Here is a 27,431-nt window from a genome sequence, read left to right as displayed (position 1 = left end):
GTGCTGTGGCTCGGACGTACTAAGAACTCTGGTATTACAGTCGCTTGCAACACTTGGCCCCCAGTTTCAACTTGCTGTGGAACTTACATCAACTAAAGCTTTAAAGATGTTTTGTAACTTCTATGTTTGTGATCACAAAAAATATTGTGAATCTTCTTTAGAGAAATTGGTAAGAGATATATGATGATGCCAAGAGCTGAAGTAAGGTAAGTAAGAGTTGAATGTCTTCCAAAATTACTGAGGTAGGTTTTTTTTTTTCATTTGCTGGATTCTTGTATAATTTTCTTCTTACTGTCAAAATCAGTGGTTTCAGTAATTGGCTTTTCTCCTCAGGGAGTTTCAGTAACTTCACTGAAGCTACACTGAACTTGCACCGTTGAGGGGTGTGATCAGAAGGACTTTTGTGTGCTCCTAAATTGGGCTATATTAAGGGCAGGAATGGCCCATAGTAAAACTTAACAGACCTATTTTCCGCTCTGTGTTATGGTAGCCTTTGAGGCCTTGTACCACTTGTAGCAGCATTGTGACCCTCACACAGTTTTGTGCCCAGAATGGCTTTCTTAACTCAAGTGTTTGCAAGCAGCAGTGCAGAAAGACATCCTGTAGCTTCTGTTCACAGCACTGTCACTAGAGGAGACCTTGTTCTGCTGGCAATAAGTTTATAAGGCACCTTTTCAGCATCCTTATCCTTTCCTGCAGAATGAAAGAAGTGAAGCTAAGGCAAAATGATTTTCTCTAAGATTTTTATCATAATGGGTGATTGAACCAACAGAAAGTAAGTTATGTTTTTGGACAAGATAATTTAAAAGGTAGGAGATAACTGACTCCAGTGTAGCTGGAAAACAAAAACAAAGCAGTGACATCTCTGAGGGTTTAATAAAGTTCTGAAAATGTAATCCTAGTGTGCCAGACAAACAATGAAGTTGCCTCCTCAATATGCTGAAGATTATGTATCTTGCTTCAGCCTTTTTTTTTTTTTACATTTAATTTGATTCTGGGTTAAGAAGTTTGGCTTCTGCTTTATACTCACCTTAAAATTTTATTTTAGGAGCATTACAGTTATGTTGTGGCACTTCACAGATAGGTTTCAACTATGTTTTCCTAAAAATAGGAATAGGAGAAAATGAATAGGAATTTATAAGAAAGATGGGAACAGATTTTTTAGTCTGTAGCAATAGGACAAGGAGTAATGGTTTTAAACTAAAAGAGGATCGATTCAGACTAAACAGAGAGAAGAAATTTTTTTTATGAGAGTGGTAAAGCACTGGAACAGTTCCCAGAGAATTGGTAGATAGTTGCCCAGAAAAGTAGTAGATGCCTCATCCCTGGAAACTTTTAGGGACAGGCTGGATGAGGCTTTGAGCTACCTGATCTAACTGAAGATGTCCCTGCTCACTGCAAGGGATTTGGTCTAGATGACCTTTAAAGTCATCCCCTAATCATCCCCTCCAACTCAAACCGAGTCTCAGTGGAGCTCAGTGGTGTCTCAATGCCCGTTTCTAACAAAATCCCCATTAGCAGAGGTGTCTCGTCTCCATTGTGTAGAGTTACAGCAGATATCTGTTGGAAAGATGAAAATTCCATGTTTTCAGGGTGCAGATGGCTTTGTACAGCGGGGGCATTGCAGATAATTCTTTGCATTGTTTCAGTTGTATTAAAAAGAATACAAATGACTTTTTCTTTTAGTGCAGGAAGCACTTTCTTGTTCTGGTCACACAAAATCTTTGTATACAATGAAAATGTATTGCAGCATGTATATAAATACGAGATACAGATTTCCATACACATAAGTTGTAAAAGAACAATGTAGTACCAGTCATTTTGCTATGGCTGTAGGGCTTTTGAAAAACACTCATTGATTCTGTACAATCAGTCCCCATTGCATAGCTTAAAAATAAGTATGATGTTCCTCAAGTTGTTTGCTTCTGAATGCTTCTATGTTTCAGATGTTCTTCAAGCTCTTTTAAATCAAATGGAAGATGGATCCTATCCTATTGCTGACTCATGCCTCTTATATTTCTGCTCTGTTGCATGAGGGTTTTAACATTCTTCAATGTAGATATATAAAATAGATAAAACAAACATTTCTTGAGTCATAGTTATCCTCTCTCTTGATTTTCCTTAGATTTAAGAAAAATTTATACTACCCTAGTGTACAAAGGTCTTTGGAGAGGTTTTTTTCTGTTATTGTGTTTTCTCAGCACTGGTTCTTGTTACCAAAAAAAAAAAAAAAAAAAAATCAATGCACATACATTTTTATTTCTTTTTTGATTTTTTGATTTTTTACCTTTCTTGAAAGCAAGCTTTTCATTCTCAGGAAATCTTCTGCTTTCGACTGCTGTCTCTTCCTTAAAAAGTTTCCAAGAGAAAAATACCAAATACCTTACTTACAGGAGGATAGATCACAATATAGCTTGATGGGTTCTCCTTAAGTTCTCACTTATATATATGAAGGAATATGGGTCAAGGTGTATGTATGAGTGTTGCATTGCACATTCCACAATCCTACTTAGCCGCTGGCATTCCTGAGAGATCCTCTTGCACTGACAGTAGTTGAAGACATTTCCCTCCTTTTCCGACTCTGAAAAAGTGCCAAGTTTCCATGCTTCTGACAAAGTCATCTTTCAGGCTCCACAAAATCCATACAGCCATTTACAGACTGTCTCAAGCCTTTGGGTAGGCAGAGAAGTCAAAACCTATTTTGATCCTTATTGATTTAAGTTAAAGGATGAACTATATGCATTGCTATTAAAGAAACAATCTGGCTTGATTATAAAGCATGAGTCTGTACTAGGAGCAGTCATGCAATCTTTCTTCTGTGAGTAGTAGATGGGTGGTAATGTCACAGGGCATTGCAAAAAGGAATTTCATTAATCTTTGGAAAAGATAAAGCTACTGCAACAAGAAAGGCCCATGAGGAAATTACTCTGTTGGCTGTGCAGAGTTTGGATGCTGCATGAGCTAGTGGTCATGCAAAATGCTGTGAAAAATAGCACCTGATGAACTCGGCACTGCTCATAATGCAGGAGCCCTGGATTAGAGGGTAGAGCTTTCAGAAATAATGACCACAACATAACAGGAGGGTTGTCAGAGGCAACCAGAGCTTGGGATTTCTTAACACTCCAGCCATGCCTCAGGCTGGTCTAAGTGCAGTTAGTTTCTGAGCATCTATGTGCACATGCATGTGAGTGAGGGCTGCCTGTGAAGGCTGAGAAGCTGTGCTTGAGGTTGGCACTAACCACTCCTGCCCACTGAGCTATGGGGAGGCTGAAAGTGTTCAGCTCCACTGAGAATATGGCTGTTTAGCTTGTTTAGGCTTTTAAGGCAAGCTGGTTTTGATTTTGAAATTGATGAAATCTCCTAGCACTCAGAAGCTGAAGCATCATCCTCTGGTGATGGAAAGACATGCAAATTACAGCCTTTATGTGTGCAGTATTTTCTACCTGAGAAACTTAACCTGGCAATAAGAACTTCTTTAAAGCAATGCAAATTCATGGGACCTGCACAGCATTGTGGGAGTGAGATCAATTTGCATTTACCTGAAGTGATTTTTTTAAAAAAATCTGTACAAAAGTCTAGTAGAGCATGGTCAAATTAATGCCCTTGGATAAGCAAACTCCTCTCATTTCCATTACGGTCGTAGCATTTAGAATCAATGCTTTACCACTACATCATCTTTTTTGCCTGAAAACGACTGATCATAGTGAACTAAGAGCAGGGATCACTTATTCCTAGTGCATTACACAAGTCAAAACTATTTATTTATAGCATTGGTAATTAAATGCACTGTATGTAACTGTTCTGCAAGCATATATGACTCCTTGGAATATTTATTCTTACAATGAGCATTCTATATTGCTGGGAAAATGAGGATTGCTTTTCTTTCTGCTGCAGGCATCTAGTACAAAGACTAGGCTGATTATTCACTCTTTTCAATCTCCATCCAGGCAGCAGAAGCAATAATATTTTCCTTGCCTCAGAAGCTGTTATGAAGTTGAATCTACTTAAGATTCCCAAATAAAAGGTGGTATTGAAGTGGACAGATACCATTTAAGAGACTAAAGCTTATGCCACAGCCTAGATAGGCAGGAAAAAAAGAAAAAAAAAGTGGAGTTGACTGTTGTTCATAAATTTTGGATCAAATCCCAGAGTACTAATTTTTACTGATTCTTATGTCTGCAGCAAGACTGATATTTTGGCAGTGCTTATTACAGTTTTCCAGTTGAAATGAGGAACTTCACATATTCTTCCAGTCTTTCTCCTCAATTTCGTTACACCAGTAGGAACTTTTAAATGCTTTTTGTCTTGGAGCCTCCTGTGAGGAGGACAGGGTCTGCTGAAATTCCTGGAGCATATGAAAACTTCTTTAGTGACCTAAAGACTATAGCTAGAGGTTTTTATTCTGATCTTAAAAAGAACTTTCTAGATTTGGAGGAGAGGCCTAGAAGTTATGAAATGCGCTGTAACTGTCTCATGGAGGGGTTTAAGTGTGGTGACTCATACTAATACCAAACTACTTGTTAAAATTCTACACTTCAGTTGAATTGTTTGTGGGTTGTTTGGGTTATTTTTCCTTCTGATTGTTATTTTTGTGTTGATTCTGAATCCATTTCCTATATGTGACAGAGTGCAGGAAACATTTCAATTGCCAGATATTTACAGAATGGATAGAAAGTGACCAGGAAACGAAACAGTAATGGACCTCTTTGGCTGAGGCCAGGATTTGATTTTCTGAGCCTTTTGCTTGTGCCACATACTTCCTGTGTGTTGTGAAGTGGAATTTCAAAGTGTTAAGCACTTTGAACTTCCTCTCTATTCTTCTTGTTTGGTTTTGTAATACTAATACAAACTGGGAATGTTTTCAACAAAATCATGATGCTCTAAAGCTATGTCCAGCAATGTATTAGAGGCCATAGTGACTTCTGCTTGTTGCTTAAAACTGTGCCAGTGCTAAGAGGGTGCCATCAGCCATAGTTAGACACAGAAGTTAGGCCTCAATCTGGCAGTGAAGTGTGTGAAGAGGGAAGACATACATCTGAGTTCAGACTCTATCTCAACTTTGACAAGTAAAGGCGAAAGAACTGTCATTCTCGCCTGCTCAGACATTTAGGTTTCCTTTTGTAAACATCTGACTTTAAAAGACCTAATTGGAGCAATGACCTCAACAGAGAAGATGAATTTTCCCATTGCATCTTGCAGTGCCCAGGAGTGCATGGCCTTCTCAGCAGCGTGCACAGCTCAGTCCCAACTCCTGACCCTCGTGCCTTTGGTCAGGCCAAACTAGCAAGCAACAAAAATAATTGAGCTGCTGCCATCAGCCACAGGGAGTCTGAAGGATCCTTATCCTGCTTCCCTTCTATGCAAAACACATCTCAATGCAGTGTATGATGCATTTGCAAATTTGTTGGCTGGTTTGTTCCTGCAATTATAGTGAGGTCATGGGTCAGTCAATACTGTCTTTAGGTATTTGGTCTGTGCGTTGTTGCTGTGTTTGGAAACATTTGATCAGCCAGAAACCTTCTGAGATCAACTTCTGTGTGTGTGGCTGTCTGCAAATCCAGCAAGGCGTAGCTGGATCATCATACTACTACATCAGCCTGTTGGCATTATGCAGCACTATGCAGCATTTAGGTCCTGCAGGACCTCTGCAGTGACTGGTGTTACTAATCTGCACAGAAAGCTTCTGATCAGTTAGTCCCAAGCCTATCAGAGGAAGAGCTACCTTTGTGTGGCATAGTAATTTGAGACTTGAGAGGTACTAGTTCACTCCTCTGCTCTGCAAAAAACATTTCTCTGGTGGCCTCGAACAAATAATTTATTTTCTTCTGTTTCCTCTCTGTAAAATAGATATGGCATCATCATGCCAGACTGCAGTTAGGAGAACTGATATGTGTATAGAAAGGATAATGTGGTCTGCTTGGAGTTTTGATTTCATCTCTTTGGCAGGTGTCACCACAGTCACCAAAATATTTTCAAGCAGTTCAGGAGTCTGCAGTTTGTGACTCCTGAGGTACCTAGAAGGGAAATGGAGCAGCCTTGCCATTGGACTCCCATTTCATCAGGGTTAAGCTCAAAGCTACAGAGCAGCTGGGTCACATCTGTGATGGGTGAGTGGTCAGTGAATTGCTACATGAAACTGGCAGGAGAAGAGCTGTCCTGCTGCCTCACCCTACTGCCCATTAGGGCTTGTAAAGCACAGCTAAAGTCCTGGATGCAGCAGTAACAGGGTAGCGCTCAGTCTCTGACAGTGTGAAATACAGAAACAATCATAAAGCCAACAGCAACAACATATTTTGAAGTGTCTCAGCAAAGAATGGCACATTGCCTCATCACTTGCGTTGCTGTCAGTAATTGCTTGTTGTAGCTTTGTCTTTGAACAGGTTTTGAATGTGAAGACACCTCTCTGAGAAGAAGAATGTTCTACTGAAGCATGTAAATGCCTTGGAAATTCTCGGGTAATTGAGAGTAACTCACTGCTTTAGCACTAGTGCAGGAGATCATTTGGCAAGATGCAGTTTCAATAACCAATACAGGCACAAGAGGCAAGTGTTTTCAGAGACTGGAAGCTTTGTGTAACCCAGTGTAGCTGGATGTTGTGCTGTGATGAGCCTAGTTTCTCCCTACCCCCGAGGTCCCTGAGCTAAAATAGTATTCTTAAATTTAATGATCTTCTCTGCTTAATGACTGGCTCTTCAAAGCAGTTAATGTCGATGTATCCAGCAAATGATGGATTCAAGAAGGTAATCAAATGCACCATTATATTCCAAACATCTATTAAAACAGGTAAACATCTTTCTTCTCTCTCAGGAATCCTGTTCTCTTGAGTCAGACAAAGATGAGTTTTGTGTGCTGATTAGTTATGATATTCCCTGTGAAGTAAGTTGACTCAGCTAACAGGGAGCCATTGCAGCATTCTGCACCTCTGATAAATCCTTCTGAGTCTGTACATTGCAGCAGCAGCAGCAGGCAGCCAGCCGTTCATGGCCAGCTCTGCACCCTTTAATGGCAAACTTGGGGCTCTTCCAAGGGAGAAGTTCTAATAACAAAGTTAAAAAGATCTTCTTTTAATCACCACTGCACCTGAACACGGTTGGAAGGTTGGATGCAGGCAATAAAAGTGTAAAACAAAACAAAGAAAGGAAAATCAGATTATGCTGTTGTAATTCATATTTTCATCAAACTCAGTTCCAGACAGCATGTGCTGAGGGCAGCTGGCTTGCAGAATAGGTGATGATCCATAGACATATTTAAGATAAATGCTGGAAAAATGCATGACTTACTAAAGTAACAGCTTTTCAAATTATAATATTCCAAGGATGATGATTTTTAGGAGGGGCAGTTTGAATTTTAGCTGGTTTAACCCAAACTGATGTTCTAGAAATAATCTTCTTTATTAATAAACAAGATGCTTTATTTCCTAAGAACTCATACGAAATGGCAAATGCCAAGTAACAGGAATACAAAAGACAAAATCTGTTTTAAATGTTGGATCTGGCAAACTTTGCTGTTAGAGAAATGTCCAACAGAGGCTGGACTGGGCTTTTAATAACTGCATAAGAAAGATTGTTGGAGGGGGAAAAAGTGAATTTGGAAACATAATTGAGAAGATTCCTTGGGCACCACTTTTTAAAAGAGTGTTTTCTTTTAGTCCAATACCACAAGTGAAAGCTACTTTATACCTTGGTGCTGCTGTGGAAGTTACTGTGTCTGCAAGGGAATGTCTGTTAGCAGCTGAGCTCATCGTCTGCCCTGATCTGCAATCAAGCACTGTGCATCTGCCTGCAGACCTCCCACCACCTTGCACCTTATGGCCAGGCAGCAGCTGTCAGTGATCCATCTCCCACTCCTTCCAATGCCTGTGTTCAACCTGCACAATACGTTTCTGACAAATCTTCCCCATGGCTTTCTAAGAGTTGAGAGGTCAAGTGTATATGATGAGGGGTTTTTTGGTTGAGCTTCTTTTTTCAGAAGGCTCTTTTAAAAAGTTCAGACTTTTGCACTGTGCTAGAGATAAATGGATTTCATGTGAAATGAGTGATGTCCAGCACTATTGTCTGTCCATGAGAGATGAGCCTCAGGGGTCCAGGTTTGTGAGGTGGGAAAAAAGACTTTTGTTCCCTGCCTCTTCTGCTGATGAGGTCTAGGGAGAGAGAGGAGGCCAATTCGCAAGTATTTTAATTCTTCAATTCTTTTGATTCAGGACCTGGCTTTGAGAGAGCAAAGTAAGGCTGTTTTTTGCTGTTCTCACCCACTTGGCAGAGGCAGTGAGAGCACTATATGTTGCTGCCTCCACTCCATGCCGCCCTGCAGTGAGATTACCCCATCTGCCCTGTTTGCCACTTTGACACTCTCTGCCTGTGGTGTGGGTGATCCTGAAGGCTCAGCTCAGAGCACAGGGACAGCCACCCAGGTGAGACACACAGTGGGGCAGCTCATTTACCTGTCACTGAGCCAGAGAACTTTTTTTTGCACGTAAAGAAAGCATGAGGCATATCAAGAGATGCTCCAGTACTGGCATCCTGGCAGAGGACTCTTGTCCTAAGAGCTGACATCAGATCCAAGTTACAAGTGAGCAGGTTTCAGAGTTCAGGGGGATGAAACGGTCTCTGCCAGCATTGCCATGCTCTCAGTGATGGTCTTTTCCAGAGCTTTCTGTCACTGAAGAACAAAAGCTGGATTCAGGCAGTTGCCTGGTGCTTCCATCCACTTCAGCCAAACAGGCGTTTTGGGCTGGATGCCCTGGTAGCACAATGAGAATAATGGAAACAGCAGCTGGTTTACTAAGCAGTGACACCTCTGAGCCAAATGGTTTCCATCTGAATGTGAAGTAAATCTGCCAGCGAGATGGTGTAACAAATGAACCATCTCTTTTTTTGTCCCTTTGTGCCTTTGTAGTCAAAGGTTTGCTAGAAAGTGCAGCATGAGATAAAAATCAAGAAGGGAGGGCTAGAAGTCACAACTTTAAAAAGTAAGTTTCTCTAGACTTGATATATAACAGTAACTCAAAGTGTTGGGAAATAGATAGGAAGAATGCAAACGTGCTTTGTGCAAACTAGCCCAAGTGTGTGCATGTGCCATAGGCTTGCCTCAGCTGGGGCACTGGTGAGTCCCCACACCATAAGTTGTAGTTGTGTTGTTTCATCTTCAGATAAAATGTTTGCTCCTGTGGCCTTTCGAAAATCCTGCTTGAAATCCTTTTATTAATATGGTGCCAAAACCTCTGCAGAGAAGCCCTTGTGCTGTCAGTAGCACAGAGCCAGATAAAGCCCTTTTAAGGACTTGATTTTGCAGCCTGATATAAATCTATGGTGTGGGCAGATTGGTGATACAGATGCATGTTGGGAGAGTTCAGGGGCATTTGAGAGGACAGCAGGGCTGGAGGAGGAGATGCATCCTGAAATGTGTTAGTCCTTCCCAGCCCCTGTATAGCCCATGATTAGAAAGACACCACAACGACTTGGGTCCACCTGCTCTTGAGCTCTGATTTCAGTGCAACTTCTCTTAGAGAAGTGGGCGTGCAGAAGTTAGGTGGTAAATCCTAGTTGACAGATGAGTGCCCCTGGGAAATGGCGTTATTATGTAGTAAGGGAGATGGTCCTAAAAGCAGTTCATTTGATTAGGATGTCATTATGTGAAAAACTAAGAGCACTTTTCCTTTATGTGGAATGCTGAAGCTATTGCCAAAATCCAGCTTTCGATCACTGGTGCTGGTTGTATAATGATGATTGCTTTGTGCTTCAGAGGACTGTAACCTCTTAGCTGAAAACAGTGTCAAGAAGAGGTTCTTCAGTGTTGTTTGCTGTATGTGCAAACACTTTATTTTCTCTGAGCTCTTTGATAAATTTGTCCAGCTGTGACATTGTCAGATATGCACACATAACAGGTCGATCTAACCATTGCTTACTCAGATTCCAAGTGGTATACTGAACCATACCTGCTGTTGTCTTTCCTTCAGTTTAGATCCGTGACTAACATTATTTGGGGTAATAATGCCTTTTTTTTTTTGGTCTCTAATTTCCATCAAATGATGGTTTCCACTATATTCAAATACTCTCTTCACGGAGACTGGTATTTCTACATGTACTTAACTGCTGAAGTGCCTGCTGCAGTCTTCAGTAGCTAAGAAAATAGTTTCCTTTTCTTTATATATATTTTTCATGTCTCAGCCTATGACTGTGGCATAAGATCATCCATCTTCTCACCTGAACATATTTAAGTGAGTTTTGGGACTAGTAATTCTTGCAGACTAGATGTTTCACAAAGGCATAAGAAAGAGCAGAAAGGAGGGGAGAGTTCTCATGGAGGCAGGGAGTGATTTTTTTGTTTAGTTTACTTAATTTTTAACAGTTCAACAACTTTGTACACTCTAGTCAAGTACAGTCATTGTCACAACAGAAGAATTTTACAGCATGATTGAAGTGTCAACTCTTAGGTTTCACTTTGCGTTGGGAATTGTTCCCAACTGGATCTCAAGTGCACGAGATCCTCGTCGTGTCCACCAAGTCAAATGAAGTACATGGCAAACCTTCATATCCTCACCCCTAGCACAAGAGCATGATGTGATAATGACAAAACAGAATGTCACAGCACTTTCTGATGGTCTGTGGGAACATGAAACCCACAGGGCTTCCAGCAGCTTCCCCAACCTCTCAGTGTCTTCATTTCTTCCTGTTTTCAGGAAAGTGGGAGTACAGCATACTGCTCACAGCCTTTATTTCTGATCAAGATGATCGTGTTTTATATTCCTATGCTTGGGTTAAGAATCAGTTCATGTAAAACACAAGACTAGAAAATGGGTAATGTAAAACGTAGTTTGACAACCTCCTTGAAAATGCTTTTCTCTTGTCTTAAGACAATTATCCTGTGTAAATATAAACCATAAATGCACATGGAGAACTGAAGAGTGCAATGTGAGGGAGAGTTAAGCTGAGATTAGAAGGCTTCATTGCACTCTTTACCTGAAGTATGGCTTTGATGGTGGCTTCTCCTGGATGCTGATGCTATTCTGAAACTCAAAATATGTCATGATTCAGTGAGGCTTCAAGGTTAAGAGCTACTGTCCTGATGTTACCAGTGGAAGAGAGGCAGCTTGCTCAAGGGCAAGCTCTGTGTCACGTCTCTCTCCTTATCTCAGAACAGCGGATCAAGGAGAAAACCGTTTTACAATTCCCCTTAGGAGGAAGCAAGGAGACTTCACCCCAGGCATTTAAGTTTAGCCCAGCGTGACGTTAGAACATAGAAGAGGCAGAGACGGTGAAGCACGATAGTTAAACGATCAATATTTTATCGATCACTTAAAAGCGCATAACCACGTCAATGTGCAGTCTGTGCTCTGCCTCACTTAAGCTACAGCTGAACTCTTCAAACCTGCCTCTCAAATGAAAATTAAATGTTTTGCATTGCCTCAGTGAAGTGGAAAAACAGGAGAAGGGGAGAAAGCTGCCTGTAAGCTGAAATGAAACATTTTAGTGTAGGGAAATGAAGGGTTAGAGTTGCAAAGCAGAAAGAAGTGACTATTAGATAAAACTCAGGAAGTTTATTTTTCTCATTGATTTGAGATGAAGAGAATAGTAAAACTGCCATCCAGGGAGGTTTCTAGGATTAGGTGTCATGGTCTCTCCAGCTGAGACTTTCTGTTTTGAACCAGTGGTTGAGGGTATTTGCTGAAACAAGAGCCAGAATGTGGGGTTCCCACCTCGTGGTGATGGCCTGCATCTCTGGGCTTGAGCACTTCTGTCACCTGCCTGAGAGGAGCTGGGAGACCTCACTTCCAATCTGTTTTTAAAAGCAGGAGGACTTCCTCCAGCCCTTCCTGGTGGACTTGTTTGGAAACATATCAGACTGGCTCTGTAGCCTTGAAGGCAGGGTGCCCTGTTGTACATGTATCTGAAGTGAAATGGCAGGGGAGCCTGAGAGCAGCTCTCCCCAGAGTAACCTCAGCCAAAGGGAATTTGCTTTCTGCAAAAGTTGTTGCAAATGCAGTCTGAATTTATGATGACCAGAATGGCATTTGAGGATGAATAAACCATTGTGAATACACATCTGCCCATATATGTATGTGAGAGGGAGAGGTGTGATACAAATGCAGGCTGGGTCAAAGGCAGCTTTTAGGCTCGCATTCGATGCTCCCAGGGAGTCTTGATTTGGAGTTCCTACTGCTTCTGGTAATAGATGTCAGCATGTAGAGATTTTTGATGTTCAGATTTAACTTTGTCACTTTTTGAATACACATGATCATAAGTATTTTTAAATGACTGTTTCAATCTATTTGTAAGCAAGCAATACACTTGTGCTGAAGTATCCCGGTTTTCCTTTTCTAGAGCAGTTGTTTTCTTCAGGAGAAATTTGGGAATGTTTAAGTTAAATGTTTGAAATAACAACTCTCTTGACAAATAAGGAACTCTTATCTGGAACTTTTTATGGTGTACCTTCACCAGTCATAACAGAAAGGGATGTCTTGAATAAGTAAAATTTCAAACTGCTCATAATTTTTTGTGTGGCTGATATCAGACATTGAAGTCTGTGCTGAGCGTGTGATGCCTGCCCATGAAACAGGCTCTTTTGCCTGATTGAATAATGGCATTTTACCTAAGTTGCTCCTGTGCAAATAGTAAAGAAGAGTAATGGCATTGGTCATGTTCACAGGATTGAGGAATTGCTGTGAAAAACCTGGAGATGTGTGAATGAAATACACTGATAAGACAGAAAGCATCTACTTCTGTCAGTATTTGAATCTGTGTTTGCCATGGGGCCTAGGGTGTCTGTTTTTACAGAATAAAAATACCTGAAATAAAACCAAGAAGTACAGCTCTGAAAGACTGTTTGTGAATTAATTTGGAGTGGTCTGTCAGTTCTTGGCTGTTTTAATAAGCTCACCTGTGCATTTACCAGACTGGGAGACAGCTGTCCATTTTGACACTTAATCACCAGCTGCAAGTGGACTGCAACATACTGGCAGAGACCTGTTCTTAGGAACTGCTAGCTTAGAGGAACTCCTTGTAATGAGAAGATCTGAGACAACTCGCTACAGTCAACTGTTTTCTTCCCTTCAAGGTTTTAAGCTCCTGGCTGTTAATTAGGCCTGAAGAGATTTGACAGCTGCTCTGGGAAATAGCAAGCAATGTACTTTTTATTGCTGATTCTGTTATTAACAGTTTGTTTCCTTCTCATGTAGTGTTATCCAAGGAGTGGTGTTAACAGGGAAAGGACAGACCAGTTGAGTGGCACTGGGTGTTTGGGTGTGTGTGTGACTGTGCAGACATGCTGGGCTACCTCATCTAGTAGAAGATTTATTATCTTTTACGCAGAGCTGCAGTTCAGTTTGCTTTTCTTCACTATTACAGCCGAGTTTTAAGCCTGTTAACTCAGAGACACATTAAGGAAGAGTTCATGTTATGTAGGCAATTTATGCGAGGAACTTTCAGCTAAGCTTAATGTAATTCTCAGCTGATAATTTCAAGAGCTGAACCAGCCTTGTACATCAGGGACACTGAGCACTGTGTTTGTGTGGATTGGTTTGTGAGTGGGCATTCAAAGGTAGTTGAATGACTTGTAAGCTCTTAGGACTGATGTTGCCTGATTGATTTGAATACACTTGAAAATACATTTGATACCCTCTTGGAAAGAAAAATACCTGTCAGTCACTATAAGCCTAATGGCAGAAAGCAGACAAATTAAAGTAGGGAAAAAAGGTGCATGATAGAGAGACACTGACTAAGAGGAAGTGACCTTAATGACAAGCTAGTGTCTAAAATGTAATCACTGGAAACAAACTACAGAATTTGCCTATTATCTCAACACACCATTGCTTTTCTCATTTCTAAACCTCTGCATCCATTTCAAATCAGAAGTAAAATCATCTCAGAGTTAGATGTAGGGGGGAAAAAAAATCCCAAATTGCCTAATTTCTTTCAGGAAATGCTCGGTAAATGGCAGCAAGCCACAGGGAGCTTGGGGAAACAGACTCTGACTCTTGAGAAGGCATTTTGTACAGATTACATGACATTTTGTATAGTTGTAATTGAGGTGAGAGAGAGCGAAGTACCTGCTATGCTTTGGACTCTTCTTCAAGCAGGTTTTGAGGCAGTGTTTTCTTCCCAAAGAGTAGTGTGCTGATATGGAGTAGAGAATGAGTCTACATGAGCTGTTTGTATGTATGTCTGGCGTGTTCACATAGGTACAAAAGCACCCCATGTGCTAAAAATGAAAAATTTTAAAAAAGGCAAAAAATTAGTATTTTATAGGTGTTGATACTAGAAGCTATTCACATTTGACAGGCAGGAAGCAGAAACTTTCTTTTCTCCTCATTTACTACAACCATGAATTTCCTACAGAGCATTTAATGTTTTGATGGACATAGTAGTTCTCAAGTGGTATAACATTCCCTCACTCAGATCTGGTATCCCCTAAACCCTACACTTTAGGTATTTTGTTATAACAGCTACTTTTCCTCTCACAAATAATGAAGTTCTAGGAGTTCTTTAGGAATATATATTTCAGTGATTTTTCCATATTATGATTTTCTTTTATGTTTATAAGTTAGTGAAGGAGGTTGCTAAATGAGCTATATCGTGTTGTAATTGTGAATGTCTGTCCAAGCTGTTGAGCAGCATCAATGGTGTGGGCTTAGTTTTAATCGTATCATTGTCCACGTTTACTAATGACAATGTTTTACAGCCTAGTTTAGGGAAGAGACATCTCTTGATGACTCAAAACTTGCTCGTGAGCCTGTTATAGATCAGGCAGGCTTTGTCTGTAATTTCTGCTGATTGCTCTGCACATATAATCCCATCTTATTTTGGGTAGCATTTTTGTAAAACCTCTTTCCTTTTCTCAGAACACTAGCATGGCCTGTAAACGTGAATTAGAACAAGTTTGACATAGGGGAGTAAAATCTTGAGTTGTGCAGAAGTTGTGAGATGATTAAGTATATTCACTAATATTCAAGTCAGTATTTCTAGAATTTGTAATTAGGCTACAAACTATGCTGTCCTAGAGAATAACTTCAGTACTGTTGAAGCCAATGGTGCTCAGTAAGAGTTAGCCCAGATGTTGTTCTGTATAGACTTAAAACCTTGTTACTTCTATTCATCTGGGTAGCATGGATCCTCATTAAATTATGAAGTCGTTATTTCTCCCAAACACTTCTATATCAATGATCAAGTAATGCACAGAAGTCTGATTTTTGAAACGTAAAGTAAATACTGCTCTGTCTGAAGGGCAGGGCTGACTCCCCACAGAACACTTCTTGGAGATGTTAAAGGGCTGTTCCCATCCACATGTTGGCTCTTGGACTGTGCATGCCTAGGGTATATAACTGAGGTTTCCTGATACCAGCACTCAGGACACTAGTACCCCTTTGCAGTCTCACTGCCAGGACCTTCCAAATCTTAGTTTGCTTTGAGTTTTCAGGTTATTAATCAGAACTAGAAATGTTCAGGAATGCCTTGGAGGGATGTGACGTTAACTGGGGAGTGAGTGACTTGTTCCTCTCCAGAAGCAGAAATCAAATTTTGCTGTTGTAGCCAGTAAGTCTATAGAGACCTTGCTGACATCTGCAGCATAATTGCAGACTTGTGCTTTTTTTATGTGTGGCTCCAAGTCCCATGAACAAATCATTTGCTGCAACCCAGGGTCAAAGCCAAACAACATGGGACTACAAACTGAGTAATTTGCATCAGCCTTTTAAACAGGTATATGGACTTCAAGGATTGTGCCTTGAAACTTGGCTTGCATAATGGGATCTACACTCTCACCTGTCACAAGTGTGACCTGAATACTTGCATACCTTTTCACACATCTACACCTCTACATCCCAAAAGTGCAACTGAGACTAGCATTTAACCCAAGTATCTATGGTAATAGCTAATGGAAGTGAAACTCATCGTAGATTTTGATGGGAAGCTGCACAAGCCTGCAATGTTGAATCTGTATTTTGTGAGAAGGTAGAGGAACAGTAATTCCTTCCTTTCTGACAAGCCATCCCATGTAATTGCAAAAGACACAGTCTGATTTCTCCACCATTTTCCCTGACACCTGCTAATACTCTGCTATAGGGATTCTTCATCATCGCAGTCTGTGTTGATTGCCTGCAGCTTTGATTCCTTTATCATCAGTGTCAAAACCATTTTTATTTTCAAGCTTTCTGCCTCTTTCCTTTTTTTTATCTCTTGCTTTCTGCTTTAAAAAAAAAAAAAAAGAAATAACAAAAGATTGGATCCAATTTTCATCGGACGAACATCAGCCTGAAGATATTTTCATCACTTCTTGGCAGATGCTAGATGGACTGCGTACTAATAAATCCCTTTCTGTGATTGTTTTCCTCACACTTAAGTCCATTTTCTGTGAGCACCATATGAAGTAATTTTAAGGTTTTAATTGTTTATGATATCTGGTGCTTCCAGACTCTGTGAATGTTTCTGTGTCTGTGAAAGAGAATTATTAAACACCAGAGAAAAATGCTGCCGTGCTACTTGCCGTTAATGCTGAGAAAGACCTGCCAAATCTTGCAGTATTTGTGCATGCTATAGAGGTGGAAGGAAGGGAAGCTTCTGGAGCTAATAATAGCAGCAGCTTTGTGGCTAAGAGCACCATCATTCTAACTCCATGATGGCAGTCTGATGCAAAACATTATGAAATCTGTCTTTCTATTCCTGTGGGTCTTGAATCAATCCTTTCAATTGAAGTTGAAAAGAAATTTGGATGGTTTTGTGTAAGACCAAGAGGTCCTTTCCACTTCAGATGCAGACAGGTCTTTTTTAGCATTTGACAGGGCAAGGTTTGCTAAATATTCATAATGTCTTTTAAATGAAGCATCCCCTGATCTGGGGATGCTTCAGGACTGGCTCCTGCAGTGTTGCCACGGTGGTTGCATTTACAATCAGATAACAATGAGACCAGAATACGGTTGCTAGTACATTACTTCAGCCTTGCCCTTCGGTTGGTTACCTTCTTGGGAGTGTGCAGAGTGTTAGAGAACATGACTGGCTATGGCTTTGCAGGCATTTTGTGGGCTACCAACAGTTCAGAGATGGGGAAACTCCTCAGAAGGCTGTTTGTTACAAGAGTAACTAGAGGCAGTGGACTTCTCAGTTCCCCACATACACCAAGTGGTCTACCCAACTGTACCAAAACGACATGCCGTTTTCAGCTGTGTCATTTGAACACGGGCAAGTTCCAAAGTGGTGTCAAATCTACGTAGTACTACGCACTAATGGTTTGTTGGTCTTGCCTCTCCCCATTGTAAATGAAAGGTGCAATGAGAGTAAACTTTTGTCTGAAGTAGGTGGACAGCCTACTCAGATGTTTAAGGCTCAGGTCTTTGACCCTTTATTATATTTTCTTCTGTCACCCTCATTGGGAATGTTTCCTCAGTAGTGAGTGAGACAGCAGTTCCAGATGTGGCTTGTGTAATTATTTAGGGATGCCTAAGGAAAGAATAAGAACAAGACTTTCCTAAGTGGCAATTCCTACAAATACTTTTGCAGCCTCCAATTAAATTTACCTCAGCAGATTTCCTGAGCAGGATATCAGTTTTGTCTCTTTGGTAGCCCTCAAAGGCTTTTTCTGCCAAGTACTTGCATAGTCTATTGAGTCTGTGCAGACTTTTGCATTCAGAGTATCCTTTATTAACATCTTTGACACTTCTAATATATTCAGGTGAAGAACCATGAACTTATCTTTGGTTTGTATGTATCTCTTCCTCCTGTCATTTGATGCTGTAGTTTTCATGTCGGATAAGAAACTGTATAATCAATCTCTGCCTACCCCTGTTCATGTCGTGTCTGATTTTATATCCCCCTGTCATATTCTTCACGGACTCACTCCCATCTTTGTGTAAAGGAGTCAGGCACTTAAATAACCCTCTCTGTATTTGCATCTGGTAAGATGAGATAGCACTGTTGTCAAGCATGTCAGACTTTAGTCTTGTTGCAAAGCGGTCTTCAGTTTTCACGGTCAATTTAGCCTAAGTCCTCTGAAATGCCTTCATGAAACAAAGTGGGTACCTCTCTGCCTTATTACCCTTATTACTCCTATCCTATTACTACTCAGGAAAAACAACTTGGGGCTATGCTACGTAGATCTAGAGAAACGTCAGCAAGTAGTGAGATGGGAGGAGTGGGGGGTAGCAGTGAGGCAGCAAAAGGAAACTGCTGGAGGAACCATTGTAGGAGTAGTTGTTTTACTTGACTTTTCAAAAGGAACCTTGCAGTTAACTAATTAACTACGTACTACAGCTCTGGGTAAGAGTGAGAATTTGAGCACTGAATGCTGCCTGTTAAAGATGCTGGAAGGTAGAAAATAATTCAAACATCTCCAAAGGGTTAAAATTAAGAGTGAAAATGAGAATTCTAAAGGTATGAACTTGGCTTGTTTCACATCAGTAAAACATTACTGCCTAAATCCTTTAAAGTAGTGACTGATTAGCGGGGTACTTCTGCAGAGATCTTTAAACATAAGACTCTAGAATCAGTTTAAAAAAGTGAACTTTTGTGTATTTGAGGGATTGCTCCTAGAAAAGTCACTTCACTAGTGTCAGATAAATTCAGTCTTGAAGCAAAAAATGCAGGAATCTTTTATCAAGATGTGAGGATGGCTTTTTTATTGCCATTAAACTGGTTTTCTTCTGAAAGAAGCGATCTAGTTGTGACAAGATTCCCTTCAGGGAATGCTCCTTTAGAGCAGGCCTGTGGTCTGCCTTATGCTGGAGGTCACACTGCAGTCTGTTCTTATGGTCTCATCATAAAGCAGTTTTGGAAGTTCATATTCATGAAAAATGCCCATGTTGAGTTATTTAAATGGCACTTGGGTTTCAGTGCTGAGCCCAGGCAAATCAGCAAATCCAAGTAACAGTTGCTGGGCACGCCACATTGGACAACCCAATAGATATTTCAAATACTCATTTATGTCCACCTAATTTTTTAATATTTTAGGGAAAAAACCTTGGCCTTAATCTCTAAAGACATTGGTTCTACAAGTACAGCTTGAAAGTTGTTTGAAGATTAAAAAGAGGCAGAGTCTTTCCCAGAAATTTATTAAAGACTTCACCTTCACAAGTAGTTAATACTGAGGAAAGGGAAACACACTGGGGGTAACCCTGTCTTTCTTCCTTAGGCACAGCTCAAGGCAGAGGCAGGAATGTGGCCGTAGAGCGTGTGCTGTCATAGGTCAGTGGGACATAAGGGTGAAGGAGTGCACTGGAACGTGACAGTGCATTTCTCCACTTCTCTGAGGACATTGTCCAAAAAGAAAATTCTTACTGAGTCATTGAAACTTCATGCTTCAGTTAAATGTTTATATGACTGTGGTAACCTGTGCCTGACAGAGCTAGTTTTCAAGGTTTTGACAAATGTAGACTGATACCCTCACAATACTCACACTTCTAGCAGCCTGGGAGGCTTTCCTGTGGAGCTACAAGATTCAGCACCTTTTTAATAAAAATGGAATCATGAAATGAGACTTGAGATTGGATGTGTGAAGTATGCACTTTTAGGACAAGTGTTTACATTTCCTCTCAGTTCAGGTTCTTTGCCTATATTTTGGTCTTCACATATTGTTAAAATGCTCCCACTAGATTTTTTCTGTGTGTTTAGATCTCAAAGAGGATGATGTTATGGAGAACTACATAGTTTGCAAAGTAGAGGCCCGCTGTGTTTGAATAGTAACACGTTGGCTAGGGGATTTTGAGGGTACAAAGCACTATCCCTTCCCAGATGGAATGGAATGCTTGGGGAGAGAGATGAAGAGGAACTGCTCTAAAAACTGTCTTAGGATCTTTGCCATGCTATTTTGTGTTTTACCTTTGATTAGGATCCATATTTGTAGCCTTGTCAAATTCTACGTGAAAGTTGCTGTGTAGGTCCAGATTTCAATGAAACCTCTTTTCCTTTGTACTTTTAGTGCTTGTGGGAGCAGGGATACATACGTTAGCATAATGACAATGTTTTCTTAGTACCCTGGATGCTGCTGAAACTGTTTAACCACTTAAAAATTGCTTTTTTCTCAACAATGTAAAAACCAGTCCATTTAAAGCAATTGTTTGTGCTTTATTTACAAGGACTCACATTTGATCTTTAAAAATCCAAAATGCAGTTAGGTCAAGCCTTTTCAATTACTACTGAGCTCTGCACAGTTGTAACACTTTTGCTTAATACACAGCTATGGACCTGTCCTGAGAAAATATGACATTGGGGAGCATACAAAAAAAGGAGACCAATGACAGCTTTGCCTGGGCTTCCCAAAGACAAGTTGCTTTCTGACAGGTATTTATCCAGTGTCTTAGGAGTTAGTTAAAAGAATCCAAACCAAGAGTTCGAGGCTGTGTACCCTGGCAAGTCTGCATGGGCTTGACTTGCACCACCTAAGTGCAGCTTGTCACATAAATGTGTATGTATAAGAGATGTCAGGCAGGATGGGAGACCTGTGGGTCACATATCCGTGTTCACTCAGGTGCTTGCTGCTATGCTATACTTGCCTTGCAGCCGCTGTAAGGCTTCATGTGGAAAATGGAAATTAGGGATCTCATTAGTGTGGTAGCACTTACCCATGGCAAAGGCAGTATTTATGCAATTGCTCCCTCCATATACGTTCCTGTTTCTGTTGCAGTCTCATCTTCTGAAGGCAAAGGAGTGAAGGTATGTTGAGGGCCTTGAGGCCAACCACCACACAGCAAGAAAGTTGATGGCAGCTCCCCCAAGGCCAAGTGTGCTTAGTATCAATGGGGCTCACCTAGCCACTGCAAGGGAAAGCAGTGGGGGCTGTGGGCAGATAATCACTACCAACGACTTGTCTCTCATTGTTCACCTTTTTGTGTTTGCTGGTAAATATGCTTCTCATGAACTCCAGTACTACCAGCTGCATGACATGCAATGGCTAGTACAAATACGAGCGAGGCTGCGCTAGGCTGTAAGTAAGCTACTGTCCACTCATTTGTGTTGTACCAGGTGTTGTACCAGGGGCAGCTTCAGACAAATAACTTACCTATTTATACTACAAAACTCCTATAAATATTAATTATTGTCACTTGGACTAGATGATCTCTAAAGGTCCCTTCCAACCCCTCCCATGCTATGATTTTATGATTATTATTTAATAATAATAGTAATAATGGTAATAATAGTAAAGAGTGGGAGGTGCCCCAGCCTGGCCTCTAGGTCTTTCAAGCACCTAGATGTCTTTCTCAGTAGCCCCTGTGAGGGTGACCATTGTACCACCCAGTCATACACCCCTCTGGGCATTTAAGGAAAACATAGTCCAGATCCCCAGGTCAGACTGCGACTGCTCACATAGACAGACATGCTCATATGCAAAGGGACATGAGGTTCATTAACTAAGTGACCCTCTGGCACAGCACTAATGTTGATGTCCACGCCAGTGCCATGCACACAAGCTCGAGGACAAGAGGGAGCTTGGAGGGGAGAGAATTTTACCAAGACATTGACCTGGTTTATAGTTGCCTTTGCTTACTGGGGCTTTGTGCCACCAGTGCCAGCCTTAGCCCGCTGCTGGAGTGACCCCCTGAGCCCCTGCCTGGCATCGTTGGGCTACAGCAGAGTGTGCAGGGCAGCCGCCCGAACGCGGGGCTGACACCCTTCCTTCCATCAAAGGGAGGCACTGTCAGCGTGTGGGATGCCATTAGCCTGTAGTGTTGTATTGATTCTCTCTTCCTGTGAGTAAGAGCTATTCTTTCACTTCTAAGGATTACACTGCTTTGTCTGCTTTCTACTGAGCTCACTGCAGACTGAATTCCCTGGGGGGGTGGGGTGGAAATTGCTGTCAAGTACCCGATTTTCTTATTCTTACCTCACATTTAGTTGCCTAATTGCAGCTTGGAAATAAAATATCATTCCTGCTAATTTTATTCTTTTGTATTTGGGAAATGCTGCCAAGTCTGACAACTTCTTCCTTCCAAAGACACAGTGTTAAGATGTTTTTTCCCTGCTTCACAATGACAAAACTGTCAAGAGGCATTGGAGTCAGGAGAAACATGTATTTTCTGTGTGCCAGCGAAGCAGTGCTTATTATGTTTAGTTAATTTAAATCTGTCTGCACCAGAGGGATGGGTTTATTTACACATTTCCTAATAATGATTTGAATCTGAAAGTTATTTCTGCATTGGAGTGCAAGGACTTTGAGTGGATTTTCCCAAAAGCTGCTAAAGAGATTAGGTCTCAGCGTTCAGTAGAAGCTGAGGGCCACATAATTTATACTCTGTATTGAAAACTTCAGTTTAGTGGACCTCCCATTTTCAGACCAGTCTGCTTACTGTTTTTTCTTTAATACTTCACTGTAATGAGGTTGGTTTTCTTTTGAAACACCAATACCAATGTAAAACACATGGAGTTTTTGAAGAGGCTATGTTGCCATCAGGTCCAGGAAAGAAGCATTGCCTATCTGCACTTTGGGGTTGTGTTGAGGACACTGTGAGGCTTTCATCAGTACCATGAGACCCTTAGGCTGTTCCCACAGAGATCACTTAGCCTACGGGCTCAGGAAGATGTAATTAGGAGTGTAGACAGAAAATTAGTGTTTCTTTGTGCAAAAATGTCACCTATTCCATAGAAATAAAGAAATATATCCAGACATTAAGGTCTTCAGGCCTCTTGTACTAATCAAGACACAGCTTTCCTATGTCTTGCGGAGTCCATTCCTCGCTCTCCTTGCACAGACTGTGCGACTGTCTTGAGCTTTGCCTCAACCCTAAACTGCAAGTTGCTTCTAGAAGAGGATGGGAGGGAAGGGAGGGCAAGAAGCACTTTGCAAACTGCTGTTGGAGAGTCCAGAATAGTCTCTAATGACCCCATTAGTGGCCAAGCTGCACTAAAATGATATCATGTCCTTTGCATTGCCTGTAGAGAGGGAGCTCTGGGATGAGACTGGTGTAAGACATGGGAATGGCTCTTTGTGATATTAGAAGCTCGATGCTAAACCATAGAGTCCGGAAAACAAATGTAAGAAGTCACTTTTAACCCAAAAATAGAGTAAGTAACTTCCTGGGATCATTATATTTAGACCAGCACTACCTTGCTGACCTCTCAGAACTGGAGAAATCTTGTTCTTTCTTTTCTTGTCTTTCTAGTGTTATAAGACAGATGGTGTGTGCTCTTAAATAATGAAATAAGCCACGTTCTACACAAGTTAAGACACTTGAAAATGTTGCTATAAACGTTCAGATGTTGTGCATTTGTCAGTGAAAATAAATTCCTTCAAATAATTCTTTCCCCACCACTTTTCCCCCTCAACAAATGTGCAGTTAATCACAGAGTGAAATCTCTTTTCCCCTGTAGATTGTGTTCCGGAAGATCAGTGACGTCAAACGTGAAGAAGAGGAGAGAATGAAGAGGAAGAATGAAGCGCCTCTGATCTTACCACCAGACCACCCTGTCCGCCGGCTGTTCCAGAGGTTCAGGCAGCAGAAAGAAGCACGGCTCGCAGCAGAGAGGGGCAGAGATCCGGATGAGCTGGATGTAGAGAAGGGCAACGCTTTAGGGGAGCAATCCTCCACTCGCTCGGTGGTCAAAGCCAGTGTTGTGACTGTACGGGAGAGCCCGGCGACCCCTGTGTCCTACCAGTCTGCTTCAACATCCGGGACGTCTGACCAGGCGAAGCTGCAGGCCCCCACATCGGACTACGCGGGATGCAAAGTGGCGGGGGACTACCCCCGGCGAAAAGGCTGGGCCAAATTCAAAGACGCCTGTGGGAAAGGTGAAGACTGGAACAAGGTCTCTAAAGCAGAGTCCATGGAGACTTTACCAGAGAGAACTAAAGCTTCGGGAGAAGCGACCCTGAAGAAGACAGACTCTTGCGACAGTGGCATTACAAAAAGTGACTTGCGCTTGGATAACGCTGGGGAGACGAGAAGCCCGCAGGACCACAGCCCGGTCCTCACTGAGGTCAAGCATTCCTTTTATCCCATCCCAGAACAGACTCTTCAGGCCACCATGTTAGAAGTGAAGCACGAGTTGAAAGAGGACATCAAGGCTTTAAACACAAAAATGACCAATATAGAAAAACAGCTCGCTGAGATACTTAGGATATTAACCTCAAGAAGAAGCTCCCAGTCACCACAGGAGTTGTTTGAAATATCAAGACCCCAGTCTCCAGAATCAGAAAAAGACATGTTTGGAGCTAGCTGAGGTGTTTCTTTTTAAAAAACAAACAAACAAACAAAACAACCAACAAAGAAACAGCCCCCCTAACATTTAAATTTAATCTTTCTTGAAAATGAATGAGGGACCAGTTCCCTAAGCATGTTCCCCATGTCTAAAAAGGTACGGTAACAGGAATTGCAACCTCATGTCAAGATGGCAGCTGACTCTGAAGCCCTTTTGACAGCAAGGGTACAGTTTCTCAAGTTTTTCTTTTCTCCTTTGGTGACCATTCGCCCCCACCTCCCCTCTCCCTCGGGATGTTGGAATAAGAATTCTGACAGCAGCAGCTGTCCCCGTGAGCCCTAGGTGTCCTTTGAGGCTTTTGGAGCATGCCTTACGTCGTTAGCTCGGGTTTTGCCTATCTGAATAAGCACTTGCCAGGGTGCTTACGTTTTCAGCATTTGGTGGAGGGCTTTTTTTTGCTGCTGCTGTCACTGTCTCATTCACCTGTACAGCACGTTAAATGTCACAGTATCATTTCATATATCCATAATAATGCAAAGAGCAGCTGGAGACGTCTATTTAATTTTGATAGAACATGCGCTACTCGGTACGGAAGTTATTTTTGGGTAGTCAAGGAAGGGATAAAAATATTTTAAATAGGGTAATTTTTAATTGCAAATTGACATACTGCTAAAGCAATTGCATTTAAAAACATCCTCAACAATAGCTACAGTATTTCATGTCTGGGATCTTCCACGTTCTCAGTCACTGAGTTGAGGATATCAATTTTCAGCTTAACTTCTGTCTCAAATGTCTTTGAATAGTTGTTACCTTTGCTTTTAACTCCAGCCACTGGAGGACAGAAGGTTGGACGTGCAGTGCACCTGAGCACAGCCCACTGCACAATGTATTGTGAACATCACTAACAGGTCCTACAGATTTGCCTCCTGATGAAAGTATACTGTGGCATTTATGTCCTGGTTTTGCTATGAATCTGCTCTTTTAATTCTTGTTCAATTACTATTCAGAAGTTTCCGTTTTGATAACGTTTATTGTAGCCAAAGGGTTTCACAGAACTTTTACAGATTTTAGATTGTGGCATTTTCCTCTGCATCCACATATATAGCTCCTGATCTGATCAAGCTAGTAAGCAAATGGATAGTAGAGGTGCAAATAAGTGCTATTTGTAGCAAGGAAACAAAAATATCTGCTTCTTAAAGAAGGAGATGTTTCCAAAACTTATATTTTCATAACATTTTTTGGAGGAAGATTGAAGCACTTGACCAAAACTACTCTTCATTGTTCATTAGATGGGGTAGCATAGCTGGTATCACAGCCTGGGTTATCACCTTGGGATATAGGTATGTATTCACAATGTATTCTCTCCACTGATCTGGTATGTTCACTATTTAACAGTAGGTTAGAGCTTAGAAGCATGACGCAACGCTTTTTTTTCCAATTTCATTTTTAATGGCAATAGGCTGTAACACAGTGTGGGAATAGTGAAGTCTCACCCTTTTTCCACAGTAGCAAGTAACTTCGAAAAAAATGTATTCCTCAGATTTGAGGGGGGGGATGTGCAAGATTTTTTGATCATGTTAAGTAAGGAAGAGGCAAGGGAAATGACCTTTTTGAAAGGATATCTGCTGGCTTGCATGGTGCAATGTAGAGCTGTGTCAGACACCCCTGGGGAAGTGTGAGGTGCACCGATGAACCGGCACAGTGGTGAGGCTGTGCTGTACAGAGCTACCACCTCAGGTCTTGAAGACCGTATATTTGTTTGTAGCTGTTCCTGTGGTAACTGCCCCTACTCTCAAAAATGCTGATTATTCTGAGTGCAGCACCACCATTTCCAGGTCCAGAAGCAGCTGGTTTAGGATTGGTTTTCAAAGGTCTTACACCTTAGTTCAATATGGACCTGCCCACAGGTTGTGAATTCTTACCCAAGAACTGAAATATTAACAAGAAACAGCAATCAGGATCAAATCTGTAGGTCACCTCTTCCCTCACATACATAAAAAAAGGCAGTAGGGAGGCGACTTGCTCTGAAACAAAGGTGCCATTCCCTTGATTTATTACTGGTTCCATGTCTTTTCCATGTGGTTACTGGTGTCTTGTACAGTTGCACACCACAGACATGCAGTGCTGGGGAAGGCTCTCTTTGTCCAAAGTCACACCGTGTCTTTGGTTGCCTTAATCACTGTAAATGGCAACAGTTACCTGTAATAGCGACGGCACGATTGCTGTAATAAGTCCATACATCAGTTGTTTCTGTTAGAAACTGTTGAATGATTTTTTTCTTTCCAGTCTCCTCAGTCAGTAAATTCGTTGGGTAATGAAATTATGCCTAAGTAAACCACAGATGTACTGATATACAAGGATTTATAATCGATGCCTAAAAGTTCCAGCAAATTTTCAGAGTTTTACTTGGAACCACTTTCCCAGCCCACGCAAATTCCTCATCAGCATTACATTCCTGACACTTAGTTTTCCTTTGTAAGATTTTTGAAAGGCTGAAAGTGTTGCTGAACTTAGCAAGCACATTGTGAAAGGGTCACCCATTTACTTGCAGTTGAATAAACACAGGAATGAGCTTATCCCAGGTGGATGAGGGAGGACACGCTTATAACCTCCAAAGTATGTGCCTAGTATCTCCAGTGCAGATGTAGAATTAAATGTGCAATTGCAGGTTACCTGGCCCTTTGTTACTGACACTGAGTTGAAGTTTCTCAGTGGTATTTTTATGTGCCCTCAGGGATGTGTCGGAGGTTTTACTCTGGTGCTGCTTATAGCCTGGGTCTGGAGTCATGGCAAGGTCAGCCTTAGAAGCCCCGTTAATTAGCCACACCTAAGACTAAAGGAAGACAAGTGGCCATCTGCTGGGGCTACTTCTCCTGTCATCTGACGTTGAGGATGATGCTGTAGTCCTGCACACTCTGCATGGCAATGGGTCGGTGCCTCACAGAGTACTTTTTTAAGGCATTTATGAGGCTAAAACACCATGTATAATCCATTCATAAAGCCTTCAAAGATTGGGAGATAGCCCAAATTATGCTTAAAATTTAATGTCTCTAAAGATCATGGCCAAATTTGATTTTCTTATGGTCTTGAAACTGCAGAGAAACTGTACTTCTTACAGTGACACCTTCAGGGTGCCTACTCCAAGTCAGCACTGACAGCAGCCAATGTCATTCAGATTTGCACAGCTATACCTGAGATTAGGCCCATTTTACTATGATTTTATGAATTGGCAGGCACTAAAACTATCTGTAGGAGACTGTATCGTCTCTCAGCAAGCTGTTTATGTTGTGAGAGAATTTGAAAGAAATATACTATCTA

General features: G+C 41.4%; 1 protein-coding gene across 1 annotated transcript in view; it reads left to right on the top strand.

Annotated features, from left to right (window-relative positions):
* KCNH1 (potassium voltage-gated channel subfamily H member 1) overlaps window positions 1-24,864 on the top strand; it is a 181,514-nt gene extending 156,650 nt beyond the window's left edge. The window contains exon 11 of the mRNA XM_061991377.1: window positions 23,286-24,864. Within this exon, the coding sequence (XP_061847361.1) occupies window positions 23,286-24,134 (849 nt within the window). The 3' untranslated portion in view covers window positions 24,135-24,864. The remainder of the gene's footprint in view (window positions 1-23,285) is intronic.
* The last annotated feature ends 2,567 nt before the right edge of the window (window positions 24,865-27,431 follow it).

Source organism: Colius striatus, chromosome 2 (assembly GCF_028858725.1).
Source record: "Colius striatus isolate bColStr4 chromosome 2, bColStr4.1.hap1, whole genome shotgun sequence".
Taxonomy (NCBI): Eukaryota; Metazoa; Chordata; class Aves; order Coliiformes; family Coliidae; genus Colius; species Colius striatus.
This window is presented reverse-complemented; position numbering and strand designations above follow the sequence as displayed.